Source organism: Mustela nigripes, chromosome 14 (genome assembly GCF_022355385.1).
Source record: "Mustela nigripes isolate SB6536 chromosome 14, MUSNIG.SB6536, whole genome shotgun sequence".
In the NCBI taxonomy this organism is placed as follows: Eukaryota; Metazoa; Chordata; class Mammalia; order Carnivora; family Mustelidae; genus Mustela; species Mustela nigripes.
In genome coordinates, this window is record NC_081570.1 from 99,534,900 (window position 1) to 99,561,561 (window position 26,662).

Sequence of the window (26,662 nt, forward strand, 5' to 3'; positions counted from 1 at the left end):
AAGGTTGTTCCACCTTCCTGGGGCAACTGGTTGACTGATGGATGGAGGGGACAACAAAGAGTGGTGTCGCTAAGATGTTTCTCTCCAGCTCTGGGAAACCCAAGCGAGTGTGCTAGTCTGCTAGAGCTGCTATAACAAAATACCACTGACTGGGTGGTTTAACCAAAGAAACTGATTTTCTCACAGTTCTTTTTTAAAATTTTTATTTTTAAAAGATTTTATTTATCCATTTGATGAGAGAGAGAGAGAACACAGGAGGGGGAGCAGCAGGCAGAGGGAGAGGGAGAAGCAAACTCCTGAGCAGGGAGCCCAACTGGGGGCTCAATCCTAGGACCCTTGGGTCATGACCTGAGCTGAAGGTAGATGCTTAACCAACTGAGCCACCCAGGTGCCCCAATTTTCTCACAGTTCTGGAGGATAGAAGTCCAAGATCAAGGTGCCAGTAGGGTTGGTTTCTCTTGAGGCTCCTTCCAGATGACTGCCTTCTTGTGTGTTCTCACATGACCTTTTCTTCATGTAGACATCCTGGTTTCTATCCTTTTCTGCAAAGGACACCAGTCAGATTGGATTAGAGCCCACTCAGAAAGTCTCATTTTAGTTTTATTACCTCTTGAAAGGTCTTGCCTCCAATACAGTCACATTCTGAGGCACTGGGAGTTAGGAATTTAACAAATAAATTTGGGAGGGACATAATTCAGTTCATACCAAGATGGGATGGGAAACTCTACCACTGGGGAGCTGGGGAGAGGGAAGCTCACAAAGAAAGGGAACTGTAATCTACATGGCAACTAATGATCATCTAGTTATAATCAAAGTTGCTGAAGTATAGTTGAAAGAATTGAAACCTCTGGGATGGTTGGGATCCTCATCCCAATTTGTCTTTCTCCTAGAGCAACAGGAGAAGGTGGCAGCAGGAGTGGGCATGATATAAAGGAAAATGGTGATGCTCCTGAGCGAAACAAGGATCAGCAACATATCCAATCAGCCATAGATAGATCTACTGAGCAGTCAAGAGAATAAAAAGGTGTAAGACACAGTCCCAGACATTAAAAACTACAAAATATTATTCAAGCACAAGGTAGGAGCATGTGGAAAGTTATTAAAGAGAAATGACCCAAGCTGTTACCAAGATTTTTGGAGACTCCTATGTGCCCAACACTGGGCATGACCCAAAGAATTCAGCGCAGAGCAAACAGAGCTGGTCCCTGACCTCTTGTGGCTTCTACTCTGGAGGGGGAGAGAGACTAGCAGCTACACAAATAATTTCAAACTGTGATAAGTGCTTTAGAAGCAAAGGGCAGTGGGACAGGATTGAGTGTGAGACAGAACAAATCCAACTCAAGCAAATTCTGAGGAACTGACATGGAAGCCGAGGCCTCCAAGGTAAGAGTTAGCCAGGCAAATAATCAAAGGGAACTTGTTCCAGCAGAGAGCATTATGTGAGCTAAAAGCAACACATCACTTAAAGAAAATAATAATGTGAAACTTTTTTCTAATTATAAAAATGATGTAGGGTTATAGAAAATATATTTAATACAGGTAAGTATTTAAAAAATTACCTGAAACCGCATTCCTTGAGATAACTACTATGAGAATATGTGTTGTTTTATATGGTAAACTGCAGCTGAAAGCCTCTTTCTCTTTTTCAGTTTCTCTCCATCCTGTCTCTTCCTCCTCCCTCTCTGTCCCCCCGTGTGAGCCATTTGTATCCCATTTCTTAACTAATGACCACATCTGTATATTTCCCTACTTTTTCCAGGTTATTATATATATACTACCTATATATACTACCCTCAGATGCTGGTTTAATTGGTTTAGGGGAGGGTCTACACACCTATGTTTTTTAAAAGCTCTCCAGATGATTCTATGTGTAGCCAGGGTTGAGAACCACTAATTCTAATTATGCTTTCAAATAGGTGCACACTGTCGTATGATGTGGATGGTCACATTTTATTCAGCTGTTCCACCATTGATAGGTAATCCTTTTGTCTCCATCATAAATAATGCTCTAATAGTCATTCTTATACTTTTATTTTCTAGCTCACTTGTAAAATGGAAATAATGATAGCACTTATCTCTCTATTGGCTTGTTGTGTAGATAAAGTAGCTTAATATTTGTAAAATATTTAAAACAGTACCTGATATGAAATGTGTCTAAGATATGTTAACTATTATTATTGATGATATCATCATTATTACTTGTATCTGATACGATTATATATGATTATTTATTGGGGGGGTTGGATTCTGAAGGGTGAGATTTCTGGGATATATTTTTTTATAAAATTTTGATAGATATTGCCAGAATACTTTCCAGAAAGGTAACAATGATTCATACTTATACTAACAGTGTTTCAGAAGGATAATTCCCCCTAATCCTTGTCAGCAACAGAATTTTCTACTCTTCTTAGCATTTGCCAGTCAGATTGGTAAAAAGTGATATTACTTCTTTAATTCCTTACTTTATTTTACATTTCCTGCACTATAAGATGATCTTAATGTCTTTCCTATTTTATTGGTCATTTTGATTTATTGTTGTTGGTGGTGATTGTGTGTGCATGTGTTTGTGTGCATGTGTATGTGTGTGTGTGTGTGTGAGAGAGAGAGAGAGAGAGAGCACATGCAGAAGAGAGATTCTCCTTTTATTTTGCTTTGCCTATATTTTCTATTGGAATATTTGTCTTTTTCTTATCATTTGTGAGAGCTCTCTGTTGACACATATAGTGACCTTTTTTCTTCATTTACCTTGTGGAATATTTTATCCCGAACCATTATTTACCTTCTTAGTTTTTTGTGGTGCCTTTGTTCACGTAATCAGTTTTAATGTTTGTATCATTAAATATATCTATATTTTCAAAATGCCCTCTGGGTTTCTTGATTGAAACCCAATTCCCAGATTTTAAATATATTCTCTTAAAATTTATTTCAAGATTTAAGAAATTTGAATTTATTTTACTTTAAAAATGTGGTGTGAGGTAGGATGAAGGAAACTTAATTTTTTTTAGGGTAGAGAGCCAGTTTTTACACCAGCATTTTTAAAATAAGGCATCCTTTCTAGCTTGGTGCTTTTAGAGAAATACAAAAGATAATTGGAGCTAAAATGTTATGGGAATGGAGGAGAGCAGTGGCGAGAAATGAGAGCTGAGAAGTAGTCGGGCTTCAGGTCACAAAAGATGGTAGGCATAAAAAGGACTTTGGAACTTACCACAAAAATGCGATTCCAAGGGTGCCCAGCAGTTCAGCATCTGACTGTTGATTTCAGCTTGGGTCACGATTTCGGGAGTGTGGGGTTGAGTCCCGCATCAGGCTCTGTGTTTTGCCAGGAGTCTGCTTGTCCCTCTCCTTCTGCTCTTCCCTCCACTCATGTGCATGTGTTCTTTCTCTCTCTCAAATAAATAAATATCATCATTTTAAAAATTATTTTAAAAGTACAATTCCATTTAAGAGTTTGAACAGGAGAGTGATGTGGTCCAATGAAAATTTTAAGATTCCTCACCCCAGGAGTCTCATATCTCTTTGGGGCTCCCATCCATATATATGTAATAAAAATCAGGTTTCCCCCCCCTTCTATTAAAAAAAAAAATCTTGCTCATCCCAGTGTGGAAGTGGTGCTAAGGTACAAGTAAGGAAGAAGAGGGATGGTTTATATTGGTGTAGTCCGGGGGATATGTGATGATGATGTCGAAAAGCTGTGGACTGGTGGTCAGGGTTGGATGAATAGACCCAAGAGCTATTCTGGAGGCAGACAGGGTTGATGGGAAGATTGAATGTGGAAGGCGAAGGATGGGAAAGAGTCAAAGATGACTTCAACTTGGGGATGATGATGGGTCCTTTTTCTGATCTCCATAAAACGGGATGGAGAACAGATTTGAGAGAAATATCAAGAATTTAGTATGAAAGAAGTGAAAACAATCATAAAAGAACATTATTATGTAAAGTCTGTGGCAGTCAACTTGAGAATTTCGAGGAAATAGATGGTTTTTGAGTCAATGTAAACTGCCAACACTGACCCTAGAAGGGGTAGAAAAATTAAACGTACCAGTAGCATTGGGAGATATTTAAAAATGGAGATTTTTCACTTTTCAAAGGAACAGACCTGGCCAGAATGCTTTGGCAGCTAAACTGTATCTAAAGCTTTGAAAAAAAAATTTCTTATATTACTTAAGCCACTCTAGACTACTGAAGATATAGATGAGTTGCAGTATTGTTTCCAGGCAGAAACCTTGAAACAAAGGGAATGCCCATCAGAAGTGGAGTAAGTTGTGACACTTATACCATGGACTACTATATAGCTATTTAAAGAGTGAATTCTGTCTATAGCAGCAAACATGGTAGAGCAAGGGTTCAGGAGGCTGTATATACTACATTGTTAGGGGGCAAGATGCCGAGAAAATGTGTATAATACTATCCTATTTTTCTGAAAAGAAACAGCAAAGCAAAACCTAAATGGTATGTGTATACAAATGTAGAGGCAATGTAGAATTCTTACTTTTTCTTTGTATATTTCAAATGGCTTCACTTGTTACCATGAGAATATATTACTTTCATGATAAAAGATGAAAACTAATCAATTAGATTTTAGATATATTGATTTTGAGAAATCAAAATATCTAGAAGGAAATGCCAAATGGTCAAGATACCATAAGATCTGGTGTTTGGAATAGAGGTGTGAGCTGGAGATCATCAGTGAGAGAGTCATGGCAGTGGGACATTTGAAATCATGGGTGTGAGTAGGACTGCTAAATGGGTATGTAAAGTAAGTGAAACATAAAACAGAAGGCCACACTAGAAGGAACTCTGGCAAAGAAATGTCCAGTGAAAGAGGAAGGACCAATGAAAGAGACCAAGATGGAGCACACAGAAATGCCACCAGGCAAACAAGTGTTTCTGGGACAGTAGACATTGAGTGGTGTGAGGTTCAGAGGGACCTCACTTTGATAGAAGTGGTCTTCACAGATAACCCAGAAACCCATGAGAAATAATCTCTCTCGCCACCCCTACCATTTCCTTTTCACCACCAGAATATTATTGACAACCAATTGTTTCACATCCTTCACAGTTTCTTTCTAAATAGCACAAGGACAGGTTTTTACAAGTACTGTTGACTCAAAGAAACAAAGCTTCCTTGAGTAAGCTCTCATGCTTGAACACCATCAAATGGGGTTAGAGGAAACTGGGCTGATCTATGGAGAAACCAATGCCTTCAGACAAGGCTTTGAAAACAAAATTTTCTACTAGAGGGATGAATGAGGAGCTGAATGGACCAAATTTGTAGGAAAGGCCTGTGACTGTGGTAGACCCTACCCAAGGACCTCTCAGAGCAGCCATTCCAGTCAAAGTTCTAGAGACTTTATGTATTGCTCAGATCTCTCTTCTTCTTTCTAACCCTACTAATCTTACCTTGGTTCACTGCTTAGTGGGATCACCTCTGAACCAGTCTCCTGTGTGTGGCTTCTCAGGTTTTCCACGTAATGGTTCTCCACGTAATGGTAGGTTGTGCACTGCACAAGGATCCCTATGTTAGGGCTGAGCAGGGCTAACATCTAATGTGCTCTACTTACCAACCCATGAGACTCTGTGTGGACTGCTTCATTCTGGAAGGTCTTGCTCACACTGGTGTGGTCAGCTCAGCAAACATTAGCCTTGTAGTATTGGGAAAGGGGCCACCCTTCTCTGGTTTGCACACTGGTGTTGAAGTGTCTAGTATCAGTTCTGAGTCCCATGACAACAACGAACCAGACACATTCTTTGCCTGCAAGGCTGACAGGCCATTTGAGATGGATAATCCCATACACAAGTAGCTGCAAAGTAAGTTACTTGATTTTTTAATATTGCTTTAAAAGATTTTATTTATTTATTTGACAGAGAGCAAATACAAGCAGGGAAAGTGGCAGGCTCCTGCTGAGCAAGCAACCTGATGTGGGACTCGATCCCAGGACCCTGGGATCATGACCTGAGCTGAAGGCAGATGCTTAACCCACTGAGCCACCCATAAAGTAAGTTACTTTAAAGAACAGTTTCTAACATATCAGTGTATTGTTCAAAATTCTTCAAAGACTTCTCCACTGCCTACAAGGAAAAATAAAAATATCTTAGCCTGGAATTCAGTGTCTTGTGATTTCTCTGAACTAGTCAGGCATCCTCTAGGTGGTCTGCTGGTACCACAGTCCCTGACAGTGCCTATATGCCTGTCCAGATGGTATCCCTGGCTTCAGATACTCCCTCCCACCCATCTCTCATAGCATTCACCTCAGTGTGCTCTCAGTGTACTATCAGCCTTCCCCTCCATGATTCCCTGCAGCAATTTGTCTGGGCCAGCTGGAGAGCACCCATCAGTACAGGACTGATGGTACCATTCTTTATATTTTGGCCTTGACTCTCTAATTTTACCAAAAGAAGGAAGCTGTGGAATTGGTAGGATCTTTGCGTTGTTGGCACCCAGCACAGAACTTGTATAAAGCAAGAGGGTGGTGAGTTTGGTTGTGTAGTCTGAAGTTTCTTTTAAAATTTCCCAAAGTACTTGCAAATATTTCTGTCAAATGCTTGCCCCTGAAGTTATATAGCTATCTTGAAAAGATAGACATGTACTGCAAAATGATTTATGAATGTTCTCTTACTGCCTCTGACCTATATTTTTGTTTTCTTCTGTTTATGTCTTTCCTGCATCAGCATGATACATCTTAATAAAGAAAACCAGCACAGACATAAATACTTTACAGCTGCGCTAATAATATTTTCCTACTTTCAAACGTTTGTATTGAAACTGTTCTCTAATTATGCAGAATAATATTGGCAAAACTAGAAAGCAAATATAAGAGAAGCATCAAGAAATGAGCTTTTTAAAATTTTAATGACAATTTGTAGCATTTATACCTTTTGCTGATTATAAAATAGCATATTTTCATTATAGAAAATGTATTAAAAATGCACCCCAAAAAGCCTATAATTATTCTACCATTGCAAAATAACAACGATTAACTTCATTTTATATTTTTCTTCCCCCTCCTTTTTCCTACATCCTCTTAAAAATTTCCAGAATACCTGGTTATTAAAATGTATCATTCAGAAAGGTTACTGTCCAAGGCAGTAATAGGACATTCACATGTCCAAAATGACCCTCCTGATCTTTCTCTCATAATATTAGACTTAATTATTTCAATCTGACTTATTAGCCTTCTGATTTTGAAGTTTAAAACCATGACTAGCATTTTAATAAATAGCAGTACATGACCTCAAATAACAAGAGTTCAAAACAGACACTACTGGATGTCTGATCTCTGATTCCACATGTAAGTAGCTTGGGAGTCCTTACTAAATGTTAGTAAATGTTAGCCATTTACTACAAGTAAAATGCTGAACATACCCAAAACATCAACTACTCTTCTTGGATTTATAAGAGAGAAGATGCCACAAGGCAGACCAGTTCCCTCCAAACTGAAGAGACAGACAGGTGAATACAGAGAGTCCCAGCTTCCCAGAGCAGAAATGTGGAGAAAGAAACCTCCCTGGGAACCAGCAGCAGGACAGGAAAACCTGAACTATGGTTGACACACTGTTGGAGGCTCAGTGCAGACAACTCTGAGATAAAAACTCCAGTGACCCAGTCATGAGGGGCCCCCACAATTTTGTGAGATTTACCTTTAGGATCACTACCAGATCCTTACAGTAATTACCAGGAAAAAAGTCCTCATGCTTCCTGCAGGGAAGGGAAAAGGAACCATTTTTAAATACACCAGAACAATCTGTTCTTTTTATCAAGGCCTGCCTTTAGCAGAAACTCATTAACCAAAGCCTATACTGCTGGGGTATTACCAAGAATTAACCTGGAAGAAGGGAAAGACCCAACTCCAATAAGCTTTAGCCCTCTGTAGGAAAAAACAAAATAGCCAACTCCTGCCCACTCTAACCATCCTGTCCCACTTCAGGAGGGGAAGAAAAAACTAAGAAACTAATGAAGGTCACAGTCTAGAGGCATAGGCTCACTGAGAGTCTGCAACGTAATCATAGAACTGGAGAAGGCTTCCCCTCCCCTTGGACCTCAGCACCACCTTACTAAAGGCCTATTTACAGCAGTTCCTTTGATCCAGAATGTCCAGCTATCACGAAAAATTACAAGCACATGAAAAGACAAAAGTCACAATCAGAATCAGACATTACAGGAATATTGAAAGTATCAGATAGGAAATTTAAAACAGTAATGCTTAATATGTGAAGGGCTCTCATGGGTAAAGTAGACCACATATAAGAACAGATAAGCATTGTAGGCAGAGAGATGGAAATCCTAAGAAAGAACCAAAAGGAAATGCTGGAGATAAAAACCACTGGAAGAGAAATGAAGAATGCTTTTGATGTGCTCATGACCGGATGCACTGAGGAAAGAATCGGTGAACTGCAGACTATCTCAATAGAAATCTCCAAAACTGAAAAGCAAAGAGGACAAAGATTGTAAAGAGCAGAATAAAACATCTAAGGACTGTGGGACAACCACGAAGAGTGTAACATACATGTAATGAGAACACAGGAAGAAACAGTGAAATAAGAAGAAGAAATATTTGAAACAATAATGACTGAGAATGTCCCCAATCAAATGGCATATACCACACCACAGATCCAAGAAGCTCAGAGAACACTGAGTCCACTTAGTGCCAAATGAGTCAAACAAAACAACAAAAATAAAACAAAACAAAACAAAAACTAAATCTAGCCATGTCATATTCAAATTACAGAAAATTTAAAAAATGAAAAAATCTTTGGAAATTTTTTGGAAGAAGGGAGAAAACACCTATCTATAAAGAATAAAGGTAAGAATTATCTCTCACTTTTCCAAAATGGTGCAAACAAAAAGCAGGTGGAGTGAAATATTGAAAGTGTTGAAAGAATAAAAACCACCAATATAGTATTCTGTACCCTGTGAAATTGTCCTTCAAAAGTGAAGGAGAATAGCAATCAGACAACAAAAAGAAATAAAAGGTATTCAAATCGGAAAAGTAGTCAAGCTCTCTCTTTTCACAGATGACATGATACTCTGTGGAAAACCCAAAAGACTCCACTCCCAAATTATTAGAATTCATACAGCAATTTAGTAATGTGGCAGGATACAAAATCAATGCACAGAAACCAGTTGCTTTTTATTTACTAGCAATGTAGAGAAAGAGAAATTAGAGAATAGAAAGAGAAATTAGAGAATCAGTTCCATTTACAATAGCACCAAAACCCACAAAAATCATAAGATACCTTGAAATAAATCTAACCAAAAAGGTAAGGATCTGTACTCTAGGAACTATAAAACACTCATGAAAGAAGTTGAAGAAGATGCAAAAAGATGGAAAAACATTCCATGCTCATGGATCAGAAGAATAAACATTGTTAAAATGTCTGTGCTGCCCAGAGCAACCTATACTTTCTATGCCATCTGGATGAAAATATGAATGGCATTTTTTAAAGGGCTGGAACAAACAGTTCTAAAATTTGTATGGAACCAGAAAAGACCCCTAATTACAAGGAGATGTTGAAAAAGAAAAAGCTGAGGGCATTGCTTTGCCTGATTTCAAGCTTTACTACAAAGCTGTGATCACCAAGACAGTATAGTACTGGCACAAAAACAGACACATAGAACAATGGAACAGAATAGAAAGCGCAGATATGGGCTCTCAACTCTGGCCAACTAATCTTCGATGAAGCAGGAAAAAATATCCAATGGAAAAAAGACAGTCTCTTCAATAAATGGTGCTGGGAAAATTGGACAGCTATATACAAAAGAATGAAACTAGACCATTTTCTTACACCACACACAAAGATAAACTCAAAATGGATGAAAGACCTCAACATGTGACAGGAATCTATCAAAATCCTAGAGGAGAACATAGGCAGTTACCTCTTCAACATCAGCCACAGCAACTTCTTTCAAGACACATCTCCAAAGATAAGGGAAAGAAAATAAAAAATGAAGTTTTGGGACTTCATCAAGATAAAAATCTTCTACATAGCAAAGGAAACAGTCAATGAATCAAAGAGGTAACTCAAGGAATGGGAGAATATATTTGTAAATGACACTATAGACAAATGGCTGATATCCAAGATCTATAAAGAGCTTCTTAAACTCAACACCCAAAAAAACAATTAATCAAGCCAAAAAATGGGAAGAAGACATGAACAGACACTTCTCCAAAGAAAACATACAAATGGCTAACAGACACATAAAAAATGTCCATCATCATTATCCATCAGGGAAATTCAAGTCAAAACTACATTGAGGGGCACCTGAGTGGTTCAGTTGTTATGCATCTGCCTTTGACTTGGCTCACAATCCCGGCATCCTGGGATCAAGCTCCACATCTGGCTCCCTGCTCAGTGGGGAGCCTGCTTCTCCCTCTCCAGCTTACCCTGCTTGCGTTCCTTCTATTGCTGTCTCTCTCTATCAAATAAATAAATAAAATCTCTAAAATAAAAAACCACATTGAGCTACCACCTTACACCAGTTAGAATGGCAAAATTTGACAAGGCAAGAAACAACCACCATTGGAGAAGTTGTAGAAAAAGGGAAACCCTCTTACACTGTTGGTGGGAATGCAAGCTAATACAGTCACTTCGGAAAACAGTGCAGAGATTCCCCCCAAAATTAAAAATAGAGCTACCCTATAACCAATCAATTGCACTAGTGGGTATTTACCCCAAAGATACAGATGTAGCAAAAAGAAGGGCCATTTGTACCCCAGTATTCATAGCAGGAATGGCCACAGTCACCAAACTGTGGAAAGAGCCCAAATGCCCTTCAACCATATCAATGGATAAAGAAGATGTTGTCCATATACACAGTGGAATATTATTCACCCATCAGAAAGGAGGAATACCCAACTTCTGCATCAACGTGGATGGGAGTGGCAGAAATTATGCTGAGTGACATAAGTCAAACAGAGAAAATCAATTATCATATTGTTTCACTTATTTGTAGAACATAAGGAATAGCATGGAGGACATTAGGAGAAGGAAGGGAAAAATGAAGAGAGAGAAATCAGAGTGGGAGCGGAACCATGAGAGACTATGGACTCCAGGAAACAAACTGAGGGTTTTAGGAGGGAGGGGGGTGAGAGGATGGGTGAGCCTAGTGATGGGTATTAAGTAGGGCATGTATTGCATGGAGTACCGTGTGTTATATGCAAACAATGGATGATGGAACACTACATCAAAAACTAATGATGTATTGTATCGTAACTAACATAAAAAAAGAAAGAAAGAAAGAAAGAAAGAAGAAACACACACGCACAAATCCAAAAAACAAAGGTGAGGGAGAAAGGAAGACTTTCTCAGACAAAAATTGAGAGATTATGTTGCCAGGTAGACTTGCCTGGAAAGAAACATTAAAAGAAGTTCTTCAGAGAAGGAAAATAACATAGGTCAGAAGCTTGGATTTACATACAGAAAAAAAAAAAAACACTGAAGATTATAAAATGAACAACTTTTTTTTCTCTAAATTTTTATTTAAATTTCAGTTACCTAACATACAGTGTAATATTAGTTTTAGGTGTACAATTTAGTGATTCAGCACTTTCATACTTTACCCAGTGCTCATCACAAGTGCACTACTTAATCCCCATCACCTATTTCAACAATGCCCCTCCCTTCTCCTCTGGGAACCATCAGTGTATTCTCTATAGTTACGCCTGGGTGGCTCAGTTGGTTAAGTAGCTGCCTTCGGCTCAGGTCATGATCCCAGCGTCCTGGGATCGAGTCCCACATTGGGCTCCTTGCTCAGCAGGGAGCCTGCTTCTGCCTCTGCCTGCCATTCTGTCTGCCTGTGCTCGCTCTCTCCCCCTCTCTCTGATAAATAAATAAAATCTTAAAAAAAAAAAAAAAAAGAGAGTATGTTTCTCGGTCTGTCTCTTTTTTTCCTCCCTATGATCAGTTGTTTTGTTTCTTAAATTCCACATATGAGTAAAATCATATGGTATTTGTTTTTCTCTGACTGACTTATTTTACTAACATAATACTCTCTAGCTCCATCCATCTTGTTGCAAATGACAAGATTTGATTCTTTTTAGTGGCTGAATAATATTCCATTGTGATATAGACAGACAGATATAGATACAGATAGATATAGCACATATCTTTATCCATATGTCAATTGATGGATACTGGGGCTATTTCCATAATTTAGCTATTGTAAATAATGCTGTTATATACATGGGGGGGTACATATATCCCTCTGAATCAGTATTTTTGTATTCTTTGAGTAAATACCTAGTAGTGTATTTGTTGGGTTGTAGGGTAGTTCTATTTTTAACGTTTTGAGGATCCTCCATACTGTTTTCCAGAGTGGCTACACCAGTTTGCATTCCCACCAACAGTCTCAGAGGGCTCCCCTTTCTCCACACCCTCACTAACACCTGTTGTTCCTTGTGTTGTGGTTTTATCTATTCTGACAGGCGTGAAGTGATATCTCATTGTAATGAGCATTTCGCTGTGGTAAGTGATGGTGAACATCTTTTTGTGTGTCTGTTGGCCATCAGTCTATCTTCTTTAGAGACATGTCTGTTTATGTCCTCTGCCCTTATTTTAAGTGGATTATTTGTTTTGGGGTGTTGGATTTTACAAGTTCTTTATATATTTTGGATACCAATCCTTTCCAGATATGTCACTTGTAAATATCTCCTCCCATTCCAAGGGTTGCCTTTTAGTGTTATTGATTGTTTCCTTCACGTTGAAGAAGCTTTTTATTTTGATGTAGTCCCAGTAGTTTGTTTTTGTTTCCTTTTCCTCAGGAGACCTATCTAGAAAAAAGTTGCTATGGCTAATGTCAGAGAAATTACTGCCTGTGTTTTCTTCAAGAACTTTTATGGTTTTGGGTCTTACATTTAGGTCTTTAATCCATTTTGAGTTTGTCTTTATGTATGGTGGAAGAGAATGGTCCATTTTCATTCTTTTACATATTTCTGTCCAATTTTCCAACACCATTTATTGAAGAGAGTGTCTTTTATCCATTAGATATTCTTTCCTGCTTTGTCAAAGATCAATTGACTATATAATTGTGGGTTCATTTCTGGGTTTCCTATTCCGTTCTTTTGATCTATGTGTCTATCTTTGTGCCATCACCCTACTGTTTTGATTACTACAGCTTTGTGATGTAATTTAAAGTCCAGAATTATGATGTTTTCAGCTTTTCTTTGCTTTGCTTTTTAAGATTGTTTTGGCAATTGAGGGTCTTTTGTGGTTGCATACAAATTTTAAAATTGTTTGTTCTAGTTATGTGAAAGATGCTGTTGCTATTTTGGTAGGGATAGCATTAAATGTGTAAATTGCTTTGGGTAGTATAGATATTTTAATAGCATTTGTTAAAAATTTTATTATTTTATTCTTAACTGAGCTAACAGAAAACAGTTTGTTCAAAATAATAACAACAATGTATTCAATTGGGGCATCTGGGTGGCCCGGTCGGTTAAGTGTCTGCCTTAGGCTCAGGTCATGATCCCAGGGTCCTGGGAATGAGCCTCATGTCAGGCTCCCTGCTCAACCAGGAGTCTGCTTCTTCCTTCTCTCTCCTTTCTCCCGCTCATACTATCTGTTTCTTTTTAATAAATAAATTTTAAAAATCTTTAAAAAAAACCAATGTATTCAATTATGTATGCTTATGTATATTCTATGTGTATGTATTATTTATGTGTCCTTATATACAAGTAAAATGAATGATAACAATGATACCAGGGAGAGATGGGATGGGAGGAAGGAATTAGGATAATTTTGTTGTTATAAGGTATTCATACCACCCATAAAGTGGTATAGTGTTATTTGAAGGTAGACTTGGATTAGTTGTAAGTGTATATTGCAAACCCTAGCTCAACAATTAAAAAAATTTTTAAATGAGCAAATCAAATCTAACAACACTGAAGATACAATACCAAGAGTGAAACATAATATAAACTATGGACTTTGGGTGATAATGACGTTCATCAGCTGCCCAAATCTCTACTCTGGTGGCAGATGTTGGTGATGGGGGAGGCTGTGAATGTGAGGGGAGTGGGGAGGGATCTATAGGAAATTTCTGCACCTTCTCTCAATTTTTCTGTGAACCTAAAACTGCTCTAAAAAAAAAAAAAAGTCTTTTTAAAGAAAGGCACTATTTGGTTACTTTACAGAATATTTATATATTTTCAATAAAATAACAGAACATATTATGAGGAATCTGGTAAGTTGATTTTATTTCCATTATGATCAATATGGTTGGGTTTCTGTATTTTAAAAATTATCTATGGTAATACTTTTTTGGTGAAAATTTCTATGAATTTTAACATATATTTGATTCAAGAAAACTCCACCCAAATTGGGATACAGAACAGTTCCACCAGCCCAAAAGTTCCCTCAGCTATCTGCTTGTAGTCACATCCTCACCTCACCCCAAACACCCTGACAACCACTGATCTGTCCTCCATCATTATAGCTTGATTTTTTTTTTGAGAATTTTGCAGAATGTCAAATAAATGGAATCATACAGTATGTAACATTTTGACACTGGGTTCTTTCACTCAGCATGGTATATTTCAGTCACTCATGTTCTGTTTATCAGTAGTTTGTTGCTTTTTGTTGTTGCACAGTAGTTTGGTGGGCAAGTTCCAGTTTATTTATCCATTTATCTGTTGAGGAACTTTGGGAGGATATCCAGCTTTTGACTATCACAAATAAAGCTGCTGCAAATGTTTGCATACAGGTTTTCATATAATCCAAGTTTTCATTTCCCCCAGCTATAAACCTCACTGTGGGATTGCTGGGGCTAAATTTATATTTAACTTTTTGAGAAATCACCATGCCATTTTCCAGAGTAGCTGTACAATTTCACATTCTGAGCAGAACTGTATTGTGTTCTAGTTGCCCTGTATACGTGTCAGCACTTGGTATTGTCAGATTTTAGCCATTCAAAAGTATGTAAGAAATGGTATCTTATTGTGTTTTTAATTTGTATTCTTCTAATGGTCAATGATTTTGATTATCTTTTCATGTGCTTATTTGCCATTCTTATATCCTCTTTGGTGAAATGTCTATTTCAGTTCTTTCCCCATATTTTTTTTTAAAGATTTTATTTTTTTGACAGAGAGAGATCACAAGTAAGCAGAGAGGCAGGCAGAGAGAGAGAGAGAGGAGGAAGCAGGCTCCCTGCCCAGCAGAGAGCCGGATGCGGGACTTGATCCCAGCACCCCGAGATCATGACCTGAGCTGAAGGCAGAGGCTTAACCCACTGAGCCACCCAGGCATGCCCCCCCCCCCATATTTTAATTGTGCTATTTGTTTCTTGCTCTTGAGTTTGAGAATCCTTTGTATATTCTGGATACAAGTCCATTATGGAGTATGCAGTTTTCAGATATATTTCTCCTAGTCCTTAGCTTGTCTCTTCATTCTCATAACAGTATCTTTGGAAGAACAAAAGTTTTTAAGTTTGATGAAGTCCAGTTTATCAGTTGTTGTTTTTTTTTTATTGTTGTTGTTGTTCTTTTTTTTTTTTTTAAATGGATCATCTGTTTGGTGTTATTCCTAAGACCTCTTTGCCTAACCCCAATCACAAGGATTTATCCTGTGTTTCTTCTAAAACCTTTAATGTTTTATGTTTTTCATTTAGACCTATGATCTATTTTGAGTTAATCTTTATGCAAGGTGTGAATTTTATACTGAGGTTTCTTTCTTTCCTTAAAGATAACTTATTGCTCCAATACCCATTCGTTGAAAAGAACATCTTTCCTCCACTGACCTGTGTTTTTACACTTTGTCAAAGATCAAATGTTGTATTTGTGTAAGTCTATTTCTGGAGTTTCTATTTTGTTCCATTGATCTCCATGTCTGTATCTTCTATCTGTATCTTTTAACTAAAAAAATTTTAAAAACCCAAAAAACCCAAGCCAGAAATATTTGTCATGTGTCATGAGCAGTAGAGGGTGGATGAGGGACAAGGCAGTCCCCTGTGTGCCTGAGAACTAGCAGTGACTGAGCCCTCCTGTCCTACCTTTGTCCTGCCACCTCCTGGCTCAGACATGATGGAAACTGAGCGGGGCGGATCGGTAAAGTTACCAGTTAAGTTCACGGTGTAACCGGTTAACAAAACTAAATGTCTTCTTCCTTAGAGACTCTTCCTCGCAGTGTGTCCATTGTTCTGTCAACAGAAAAATAGGCCAGACTCACATAACTCAGCGCAGAGGGAAGGAAGCTATACCCTGACTTAAGGAAAAGTTTCAGATGAAAATACCACTCTGCTTCCCAGGCAGGATAATAGGAAAATGGAAACATGTTTTACGATTTTATTTGAAAATAAATTGTCATGTAAGGCATAGCAGGAGTTTTATTACATCAACAACTGGTATCTGTTAAAAATACATTTCTGGGTTGCCTTTCAGCATGGGCCCTTTGAATGAGGAAAATCATTCCTTTGAATGAGGAAAATCTAGAATGACATTCCAGTGCACAGAAATATAGATGGATGGACACACAGAGAGATGGAAACATTTCTAGATAGCCTTCTTTCCTCTCCCCTGGCCCAAGCGGGGATCGTTTAATATATATGCCATTCTGTAACGAAAATAGGTTGTCTTTGCTGCACAGAAAGCTGGGGTTGATAGCACTAATGATTTCTTTTGATCACATTTCTTTTTGATCATATTTCTTTTGATACAAGTGGTAGAGTCATGGGTGTTAAGTAAACATGTTTTCTCCCTTCAGGCTGATGTTGGAGGACTTCTCTTTCTGGATGTATTAGGATAACACTTGCAGCTAAGAAATAATGTACTTTTTATTGACATGGCCAGATGGACTCATTACTTGTCCGAAGACACATGGGTGTTTGGATTCCAAGATCCACATGGCATCTTCTAATTATTGAACACTTTTTCAGCCATCCGGACAGTTTTAGGTTATGAATAGTGGCTTCTTTAGTTATGTGTGCTGCCAAAGGGAGCTCGAATAGTGACTTCTTTCATATCTTGTCCTTTTGCCCTGCTCTTTCGGAGTCGAAGTCAGCATTTAAAAGGGACATTATCTGGGGAGGTATGGGTGGCACAATCAGTTAAGTGGCTTCCTGCAGCTCAGGTCAGAATCCCAGCCTCGAGTCCCATTTCAGCCTCCTTGCTCAGCAGGGAGTCTGCTTCTCCTTCTGCCTGCTGTAACCCCTGCTTGTGCTCTATCTTTGTCTCTGTCCCTCTCTTGGACAAATAATATTTATTTATATATTTATTAATAAAATATTTTATTTATTCATTGGGCAGACAGAGATCACAAGTAGGCAGAGAAGCAGGCAGAGAGAGGAGGAAGCAGGCTCCCTGCTGAGCAGAGAGCCCGATGCGGGGCTCGATCCCAGGACCCTGGGATCATGACCTGAGCTGAAGGCAGAGGCTTAACCCACTGAGCCACCCAGGTGCCCAAGATTTTATTTATTTATTTGACAGAGATCATAAGTAGGCAGAGAGGCAGGCAGTGGGGATGGGGGAGGATTCAGGCTCCCTGCTGAACAGAGAGCCCAATGCGGGGGTGGGGGTGGGGGCTCCATCCCAGGATCCTAAGATCATGACCTGAGCGGAAGGCAGCGGCTTAACCCACTGAGCCACCCAGGCGTCCCTAAACTCTTTTTTTTTTTTAAAGTGACCTTATCTGATTCCCTTTCTACTATGATTAATGGTCCTCCCAAATTGAATGAATGAGCATTCACTCATTATTTACCTTTTACTTTTCTCACTTTATCTTCTGCCTCTAGGTAGGATGAGACTGAAGAATGAGGAAAGGGTACACAGTACAACTGGTGATAGATACAAGTAAACCAGCAAGTGGTCTAGGAGCACTGACATAGAGTCCCCTACTCAGCCTGGAGAATCAGAGAAGGTCTGTATATGAGTTGGCCTAGTGAAGGGGGAAGGAGGTAGGGGAGAGTAGGAGAGTACCCAAGCAGAGAGCTTTGCCTACGAAAGGGCCAGGGAAGATGTCCATGATTTTCCAGAGGACTGCAATGATATTAGTATTTCAGGAGTACAGAGTGCAGAGGTGGGTTTTGTATTGTCCAGTATTTGTTAGTACAGTGTTGTTTCAGTACACACACACACACACACACACACACACACACACACACCCTAGACCATCCTCCCTACCTCCCTAGATAGGGAATATATTCTTGCGTCGGCCATCAGCCCCACCCCTTTCCATTGTTCTACTCTATCCTGATTATTTTATTACCTTCCCCACCCACGTAGGCATTTGAGTTGGGACCATCGGCCTCTGAACTTAGATTAGACAAAGATCAAGCTCAAACTATCTCAGTTGCCATTTCTGGTATGCCGGAAAGGAGACTAGCTTTTCGATGGGAATCTGAAGACCAATACAGTGAAAGATCTTACCCCTGAGATAAGACCAGGATGGTTACTCACATCCCCTTCCTGGGAGGAAAATGGAGTATGGAAACAGATATTTATTGAGATCCTATCATGTGCAAGATACTATGCTAAATTCTTTTATAATAGGCCTCTATAAAAGATGATAGTAATTTAAAAGGTCACAGGTGCATGTATGAAATTAAACATATAATTTATAAAGTGATCTCATGCATCTCCAAATATCTTATATATGAGGTCACTTTCATGTATAATGCAATCATATTTTCATCACTACTGAGGATCAATCATGTGTTAGGCACTGGACCGCGGTGCGGATCCAGAACAGATGGGATCACTGCCTTCACTGCTTGGGGCTTCCTCGTGGCATGGACAGTTTTCTCTGTTGGGTTCTTGGATCTGTTAGCTTTGAGTCACCCTAGGATTAAAGGAAATTTTTGAAAAATATGTCAGAGTTTGTAAACTTTAACATATTTGTGTTAACTTTAACATATTTGTGTATTTAAGGTTGATTTGGATCAAGCCAACCCTTCACCTTGGAATGAAAACTGTAGCCATTGTAAGTCAAGAGTAAACACTTCTGTTGGTGAATCAGGGCTGACATTATCTTCCTAGGACTTTCATATTGTTCGTTTAGGGTTTTGAATACCTCACTAAACTGACTTTAAAAAATAATTTCTCAGTCCTCACAACAGAAATGGAGCCAAAGCTGGTTTACAGGTTCGTACTGGCATTTGGTATGAGTCATGAGAAATGAGAATATTTATTTCCCCAGAAAGGAGGAGAATCTGAGTTGACTGAATCCCGCTCTGTGGCCCAACATAGTGCCTTCGGCAGCCTGTTGCTCAATAAATATTTGCTAATCCAAAAGCCATTTAGCCAGAGATCTCTATCTACAAAGAAAGGTCTTCTTCGCCAATCTGTCAGAGGGCCTCCACTGTGGGACTGTCCTCCTGTTGGAAACTTTGCCCATGAGGAACTCAATCAGGGAGTAGAGAACTGGTTGGGTTTATATAACCTTCTGATTGCCAGGTATGGCATCCAGGTAAAATTAAAATGTCGTGAGCCAGCCTGAGCACAGACTTCTTCCTTCTCCCAGGATCTACAGGTGGCCTGCCGGTGGGGCTCCCTGTTCACACCCCGGAAGCACCACTGAGCCCTAGCGAGAGAAGAATCGCAGTTTCAGCATTCCCATCAGTGGCAGGGCTGGGGCCACGGAGGAGGGAGGGCCCCAGGCACAGAATGATGCAAGTTTGTGTATCTGATGACAGGTGTCTGGGGGGAAGCTGAGAGCTGTAGGAAAGCACCCCCCCCCCCAGAGGACCGGGAATCTCGAGTTAATGATTACAGTGAAGCGGCAGTAAAGGACAAAACCCCAGAGCGCGGGGTGGGGGTGGAGGGGACGACCAGCAGGACTTTGGTGAAGCTGAAAATGAGGTGGAGAGAGGATTCTGGATTGCAGGAAATTCCAAGAGGCAGGCTCTGTGTTCCGTTTGTGAAAAACCGGAGTTTGGAATGACTGACCAGTGATAAGCCTAGAGAGGAAGATTCTGAAATATTCGGGAGCATCTGCTATCAAATGAAGGAGACTGGATTACAAAGAGAAGGAGATGGAAAATCAAGGCAGTTTTGAGGAGGGGAGCTTCACAATATTTACGTAGACGATTTCAACTGACTGCAGTATGTCACAGAAGGGATCTATAGCAGCAGGTGTGAAGGCTGGGATTAATGAGGTGGGTGGAGCAGGGAGCTCTGGTGTGGCTTTCAACCCGGGGCACAGCGTGGAGATATGCAAATATAGTGGCTACCGAAAGCGAAGTGTCTGAGGCACCTAGGCTGAGCTCTCAGAGGTGGGTTTGGAAAAGACCTTTGCTCGGAACAGTGCTTAGAAGTGAGCAGGGCTCCCGGAAGTGCCGCAATTTCTTTAGATCATCCGACAGCATTCTCCGATGTTTACCAGCTTCAGGGAGATCAGGCCATTGTGAAATTTTTTTTTTTTTTCTTTAATAAAACTGGCCCCAGCCAGTCAGACTGGGAACTTACTGCCTGAGCTGTTTTCCAACATGGTTTTGCTGGCAAAAGCAGACAAGAGTGTTTCCTTGACTCTCAAGGGGCCTGTTTACACTGACTTTATTTTTACTGCCAGCTTTCAAGTGGGAAGAGGGAGATTATATTTAAAGGTCAGCAGGTGAGCTGAAGGATTCCTGTCCTGCTGTTCCTGGGTGTGCGTGCCTCTCTCTATCTGTGCCTGTGTGCCTGTGTGCGTGTGTATGCGTGTGTGTGTGTGTCTGTGTGTGTCTGTGTCTGTGTGTGTGTGTGTTTTCCTCCTGCAAATTATTGTGCCTGGATCTGATTGATGAGACCTAATCACTTGTTTGTAGGCCAATGGCGAGTGCCTGGCTGGTAGTTTGGCAGTTCCCTATTTGTTTATTGTAAAGAAGGTAAATCAGTCTGGGGGATTTTCTGGATTGGAGAGCAAGGAATATTTACTGTCAACAGCATTAAGAACAAGGAGTTATAAGATACTGGGCTTCAAGGTGCATCTCGTGTTGGGACAAGAACCTTAAAAGGCGGGGAAGAAGCCAACTACAGAGCTTTTTTATCTTGAATGAAGCTTTTAAGTATTTGAGTGGGAAATACAACTTGGGAAATTGCCCTTCGGTCAAAGCATCCGTCAGTAGAGCTAAATCGAGTCAAATTAGGTTGGACTCAAATTCAGTTTCAATTTCATCAGCTCTTCTTTTTAAATTCCTTTTCTTTAAAAAAAAATACATATATATTCCCAAAAGATGACAGAGAGATGCTCCCAGTGTGGAAGTGAGAGCTGGAGGGAAGACCTGGGAAGGCCAGCCTCTGGTCCATGTACACCTTCTCAAAGAAACTTAGCACTGAGACTAACATTCTTGGGAAGCCAACCTGCAAGTGTTGTCCTCCACTAACGGAAAAACCAAGATGTTGCTGCTCCACTGAGGACTGAACAAGAAGCCATGAAATCCCCGACTGCAGGAGACTTGGAAGACTGCCTCCTGGCTAAGGTAAGGACAGGTGCGGGTTTCTCCCATGCCCCCCGCCCCCACCCCTTCTGTCCCACCAACCTGAATTAAGAAGGGAAGTCAGGCTGCTTTCAAAGATCCATGAAGTGGTCCTCAGGAACCCAAGACCATCACCCATAAGAGTGTTTAGGGCTTACATCATTTCCGTCCTCTCTCTGAGGTTCTAGTGCCAGAGGCCATTGGGTGCAGAGTGTGGAACAGAAAGTTAGAACGTGGGTTGGACTCCAGCTCTGTAGCTGAACTGGGCAGAGTCATGAGCAAGGCCCCGAACCAGCCTGAGCCTCAGCTTTCTTCTCTGAGGGGTCATTGAAATAATAGGGTCATTAAAAATGAGTAAATGAAATTAAGAACACCTTTTAGAAACTATAAAACTGCTGTATTTAAAAATGTATAGCATATTTTTAGTACAGACCCTTTAAGAGTTAATTGACATTCTTCTAGACTCTTAGACTGTTAGAACTGGAAGGCACCTTAAATATTATCTGACTTAATTCAGCCTTTCCATTTACTGATGAAGTTTTTAAGGCACAGAGCCACCACTAAAGCTAAAGCATTTAAACTAAGATTAGGGACTGGTCTAAATTACAGACATGCCTTCACAAGTAAACAAAGCAGAGTTCATTATCACAGTGATAAGTAAAGTTGATTTCTTAGGCAAACTACTTAGATGAATAGGCGAAACGTGGGATGATAAAAATTACACCCAACAAAGTAACTTCCCATTGTTTTCCCTTTGGGGACTCTTTTAAGTGGAAGGGGTGCTGGCATTTTCCCATGGTCCTCTGTTTTCTGGAAAAAGTCCAAGTGTTTTTAGCCTGGCATCCAAGTAGTAACACTGTATCTTTCCACGCTGTTTCCCAGCATCTCCAATAGCAGAAATTCTCAACAGTGCTCTATACATTGATTCCAGCCTGCACACAGGATTTCTTTGGCCCGCAGAGTGCTGTTAAATTTTTTTCATATTTGTTACAAACATTTCATAATAGCAGGATTTTGCATAGAAACTGAGATTTCCATCTTCTCCAGAAAAAGGAAAACATCAGGCTATCTGGCAACCACAGGTCCCAGTTTCTTGCCTAGTAACTGTGGGCTGGGGCTAAGTGTCAGTTCAACAGAGCATGTGCTTGAGGCTTCTTGGGGGGGGGGGGGGGGCTGTGGCATTCCTGCGCCCCCCTCAGCGCTCCTTCTCAGGTGTATCCCCCTTCTGTCCCCGAAGGTGGTCAGTCTGTTAATCCTGTCCACAGATACTGTGCCCTGAGAAGGTCTAAGCCCGAGCTTCCCCTCTCTCCTTTGCCAGGGGAGACATCCTCTCTCCCCTCCATTTCCATTTCTCTGGCTCATATTCATCCTTCAGACTCCACTCAGAGCCAGCCTTATCTTGAAAGATTTCCTTGACACCCTAGCACAGAATGTTTTGGTTTCCCTGTGAACTCGTCGTAATTATTACTGACAATATTTATTTGGCAATCGGTTGTATATTGACTCTTGACACCTTTCCTGTTACTCTCTTGGGTGGACACTTAAATATTATCTCCTTTTACTGTTTATGAGTTTCTGGAGGGGGCGGTAGTGTCTCGGGTATCTTCATTCCCCTTGATGTTCACACAGTATCTTCACACATATGTGGTCAGAATAGCTTTAGAATTCAGTGAAGATAATACAAGAATAGTGTAAAAGGTGCTGGCAGGTTGAGGCCCAGGCAGTATCTCATTGGACCTATCATCCACTAGGTGACATGTGCACATACCTCCAAAAACTTGTCCAAGGTGACACAGCTAGATAGTGAGAGTGTTGAGGTATCAGTAAGAAAATTCTGTTTTACTCCAAAGCCATATTTTCTCTGTTAAATCCCTCTGTATCTCCACAAACACACACTGAGCACCTGCTGTGTGCAAAACACCGTGCCCTAAACCCAGGTCCAGGATGTGGTATGTGAACTGAGAGGTAAAATGTGTCTGGAATATCTTTAAGGATGGCCCTCTCCTGCCTGCAGATTTCGCACAGAACTCCAAGGGTAAAAGGAGGCTGTTCTTGTGCAGACAGGGAAATGCTTGGTACAGTACATGGCTGACCACAGGGCTACACCGAGATTTCTACAGGGTGCTGGAGTAGAACTGAGGAGTGTTGGCTCTCAGCGGGGAGGTGTGGCCCAGCGAGAGGAGTGGAGATTAAGCCTGAGAGCACGCACTGGGTTTTAAGTGGAGGAGTAACGGAGAGACCTTTCTGGCTGAGGGAGCTCCATTCAAGCAGTCAGTGTGGGTTTCAGGCCCTGCAGCTTGTCCCTGGGGAGGCTGAGCAGTGCAGTGGTTACAAATGTGGTCTGCCAGGTGTGACAGTGCACAGCGTGGATCACCGTTCCGAAAATTAAACTGTCTCAGGCGGGACCCAGCGCAAATTCCTTAGACACTCTGAACTTGGCATTTCATCCTCTGTAAAATGGGGATAATCCTAGTCGCCACCTTCCAGTATTATGGGGCAGCTCCAGGGAGCTAGCTCTCAGGGAGGGTCTCATACACGGGAGGGCCTCCCGTCCCTGCTCTGTGGTGCTGGTGTTGGTCTGGTTTTTGCACAATGTATGGAACCTGTAGGGCCCCTACATGTCGCTCGGGGAAGAATGGGTCTGAGAAAACGGGGATATGATGGTTCAGGGCCTCATTTCATCCGGAGATAGCACCTTCCTTCTTCATCCTTTCAGACTTTTCTTCCAGTTTTAGTATATGTGCTAGACTTTTCTGTCATTAACCCAGGATGACAGAGATGGTGCTCGTCCTGCTTTTTTGTTTTTGTCTTTAAAGATCCTGTTTATTGGATTTAATGCAGCTCCAGAATTAAAATGTCTGGCAGGAAGTTCTCAGCCTTTTATCCCCAGGAGCACTCACAGTGGGTGACAGTGACACAGGCCACATGCTCACGTAGCCAGACCTGTGTGACATTCCTGGCATGCTGCTTAGTGTTGCCCCTCTGCCTGTCTCAAGAAAGCGTGTTGGAATGCAATGAGTCAGAATGCTGTTATGATAGGCAATAACCTTGAATTCTCACTCATTTATATTTGAAACAGTAAATTGTTCCACACTCGAGCTATTAATAGTAGCAGACGATGTGTGGGGCAACAGTGAGCCAGACACCGGGCTGGGGGTGTGTACGTGTGTGGGGGCAGGTACACAGAAACCGCAGGGCATCCTTCAAGGGGGCCTCTCATGACTCTTCTTACGGAAACTCTGCTTCATTCGAGTTCCCGAATCTGCTGGCTAACAGGTGTGGTGTAACTTTCTGGGGTCATTGGGATGGAGGGGAGGCTGAGAGAGGGTAACCGCGTCTGCGTCATGGGCCCGGCTAATGTCACCCACTTCATTTCTGCTCATGCTCCGTCCCACCCACAAATGCAGCCTTTTAAAAAGAAAAGCACACCTTTTTTCACTGAACTAATCCCTGGGGGAGGCGAGTGAAACTCAGGCCTGCACTGACATCATGTTTGAACTGCACGTGCCTTGATTCCTTCTTCTGAAATGACCGTGGGTTTCCCAGCTGCGCTGTGGAATGGGTCTGGTGATGGGTATATATACCAGGCTGCACCTGGTATCTCCCTGAAGTTGGACCCACTTGAAAGGGCTTCTGGGCTCTGGCCGGTGACAGGTCTCTGTGGTGGCACGTCCTTCTTCCCTCAAGATCAGTCCCCGTAGAGCCGCCTCGGGCCCCATTCCTTGCTTTTCCACACCCTGAAATGGAATCTTCTTGCTCCACCTAATGAGGCTGTGCTCCAGAGGAGTCAGGGAAACTGCCTGGGGTGTCTGGGTTGTGAGTGACACCAAGAGAGTGACAAATGGTCTGTGGGATGGAGCCTGGGAAGCCTTCAGCCTAAGTCCCTCTGGGGCTGCTGAAGGGTGTGGTCCGTAGAGGTGCAGAACCTAGGGTAGGAAGTGGAGCGGGGCGGGGCAGGGGTCGCGACCCATCACCTCCTGCAGGGAACAGGCTGCTGCTTGACTTGGGGGGCTTGAGCACTGGGTGGGAGAGTGGGGGAGGGAGGCCTGTCAGAAGCAGGGCTCTTCCCCCCAGTCCTGGTGGAGCCCCACACTCAGGACCCTACTGTGCTGCCCTGGGGTGCCTGTGGGTGTCAGAACAGTCAGTGATGCCCAAAGAAATGGAGACTTTGGATCTGTTACTTCATGAGACTTGACTTCAGTTCAAATGGAGGGCGTGGTTAGGTTCAGGAAGAGGCTAAAGGTAGGTATGACTCTGGGAGCGTCCACTCGGAGGTAAGGCACAGAGGGACAGAAAGAGCAGTGAGGGACCCTGGGCTTAGGGCCAGTCCTGCTGCCAACTGCCAATGTGACATCAGGAGAGCCACCCATCACTGTGGACTCCTATATGTTGACACCAGACAAGGTGATTTCTGAGGTCTCTTCCAGTTCTAAGATCCCAAGTCAAAATGGCGGCAGCAGTAATGGAAGAAGGAAATCAAAACCAGAGTTTGTGGCTCTAGGCTCTAGAACCTACTCTGATTTTGACTTTCAGAAATCAAAACAGGTCATAAAGATGTATAATGAATGAGGGAATATAGGTGTCTTCCAGGGAGTGTGTGAACTGCCTCATTCTTCCCAGTAAGAAAATTCTACCATCCAGTGAGGGCAGAATTTGTAGGAAGAGATTCACAGTGGAGAACTTTGTCCAGTAGACCACTCATTGTGTGTGTGTATGTGCACGCGCACACACACACACACACTCTTTGTCTCTCAAGCTTAAATCAGTTAAAAATTATTTGACAGTGTCAGGGTGCCTGGGTGGCTCGGAGGGGTAAGCATCTAACTCTTGATTTTGGCTCAGGTCATGATCTCAGGGTCCTGAGATCAAGCCCTGCATTGGGTCCTGTGCTGAGTTTAGAGCCTGCTTCAGGTTCTCTCCCTCCGCCTCTCTTCTCCTGCTTAATCTCTCTAAAAAAAAAAAAAAAAATTATTTGACAGTGTCGATATGGTGATGAATCTTTCATTAGTTTATCAACTCAGGAAATAAAATATACTTGCCCATACAGAGTTAACCACTGTGTTGCTGACATTTGAGTTCTATGAACTCCCATCAGTGGACTTGGAGGATTTGTGGCTGAGCCTTAGTCCTCAACACAATCTAAGGAATTAGGTATTTGGGAAGACTATTTCCCAACCACTCTGACTATGGGGTTCTATCTAGTTAGCCTTGTATGACTTTCTCCTGCTATTCTTGATCAGACTTGGAGCCCCTGAACTTGTCCAGTGTTCCATCATCTACTAA

General features: G+C 41.3%; 1 protein-coding gene and 1 long non-coding RNA gene across 5 annotated transcripts in view; one reads left to right on the plus strand and one right to left on the minus strand.

Moving 5' to 3' along the window:
• Positions 1 to 258: 258 nt before the first annotated feature.
• LOC132001351 (uncharacterized) lies at positions 259 to 21,638 on the minus strand. Its single transcript, XR_009399597.1, has 3 exons — positions 21,443 to 21,638; positions 3,206 to 3,386; positions 259 to 542 (listed from the first exon to the last, which is right to left on the minus strand). It is a non-coding gene; the product is annotated as an uncharacterized LOC132001351 (long non-coding RNA).
• The window catches only part of MAB21L3 (mab-21 like 3), a 45,445-nt gene continuing 38,525 nt past the window's right edge, over positions 19,743 to 26,662 (plus strand). Inside the window, exons 1-2 of one of the 4 annotated variants that reach the window (XM_059375840.1) lie at positions 19,743 to 20,057; positions 21,137 to 21,382. In XM_059375840.1, the coding sequence (XP_059231823.1) occupies positions 21,335 to 21,382 (48 nt within the window). In that variant the 5' untranslated portion in view covers positions 19,743 to 20,057; positions 21,137 to 21,334. The other 3 variants (XM_059375842.1, XM_059375839.1, XM_059375841.1) reach the window with 3 other exon arrangements.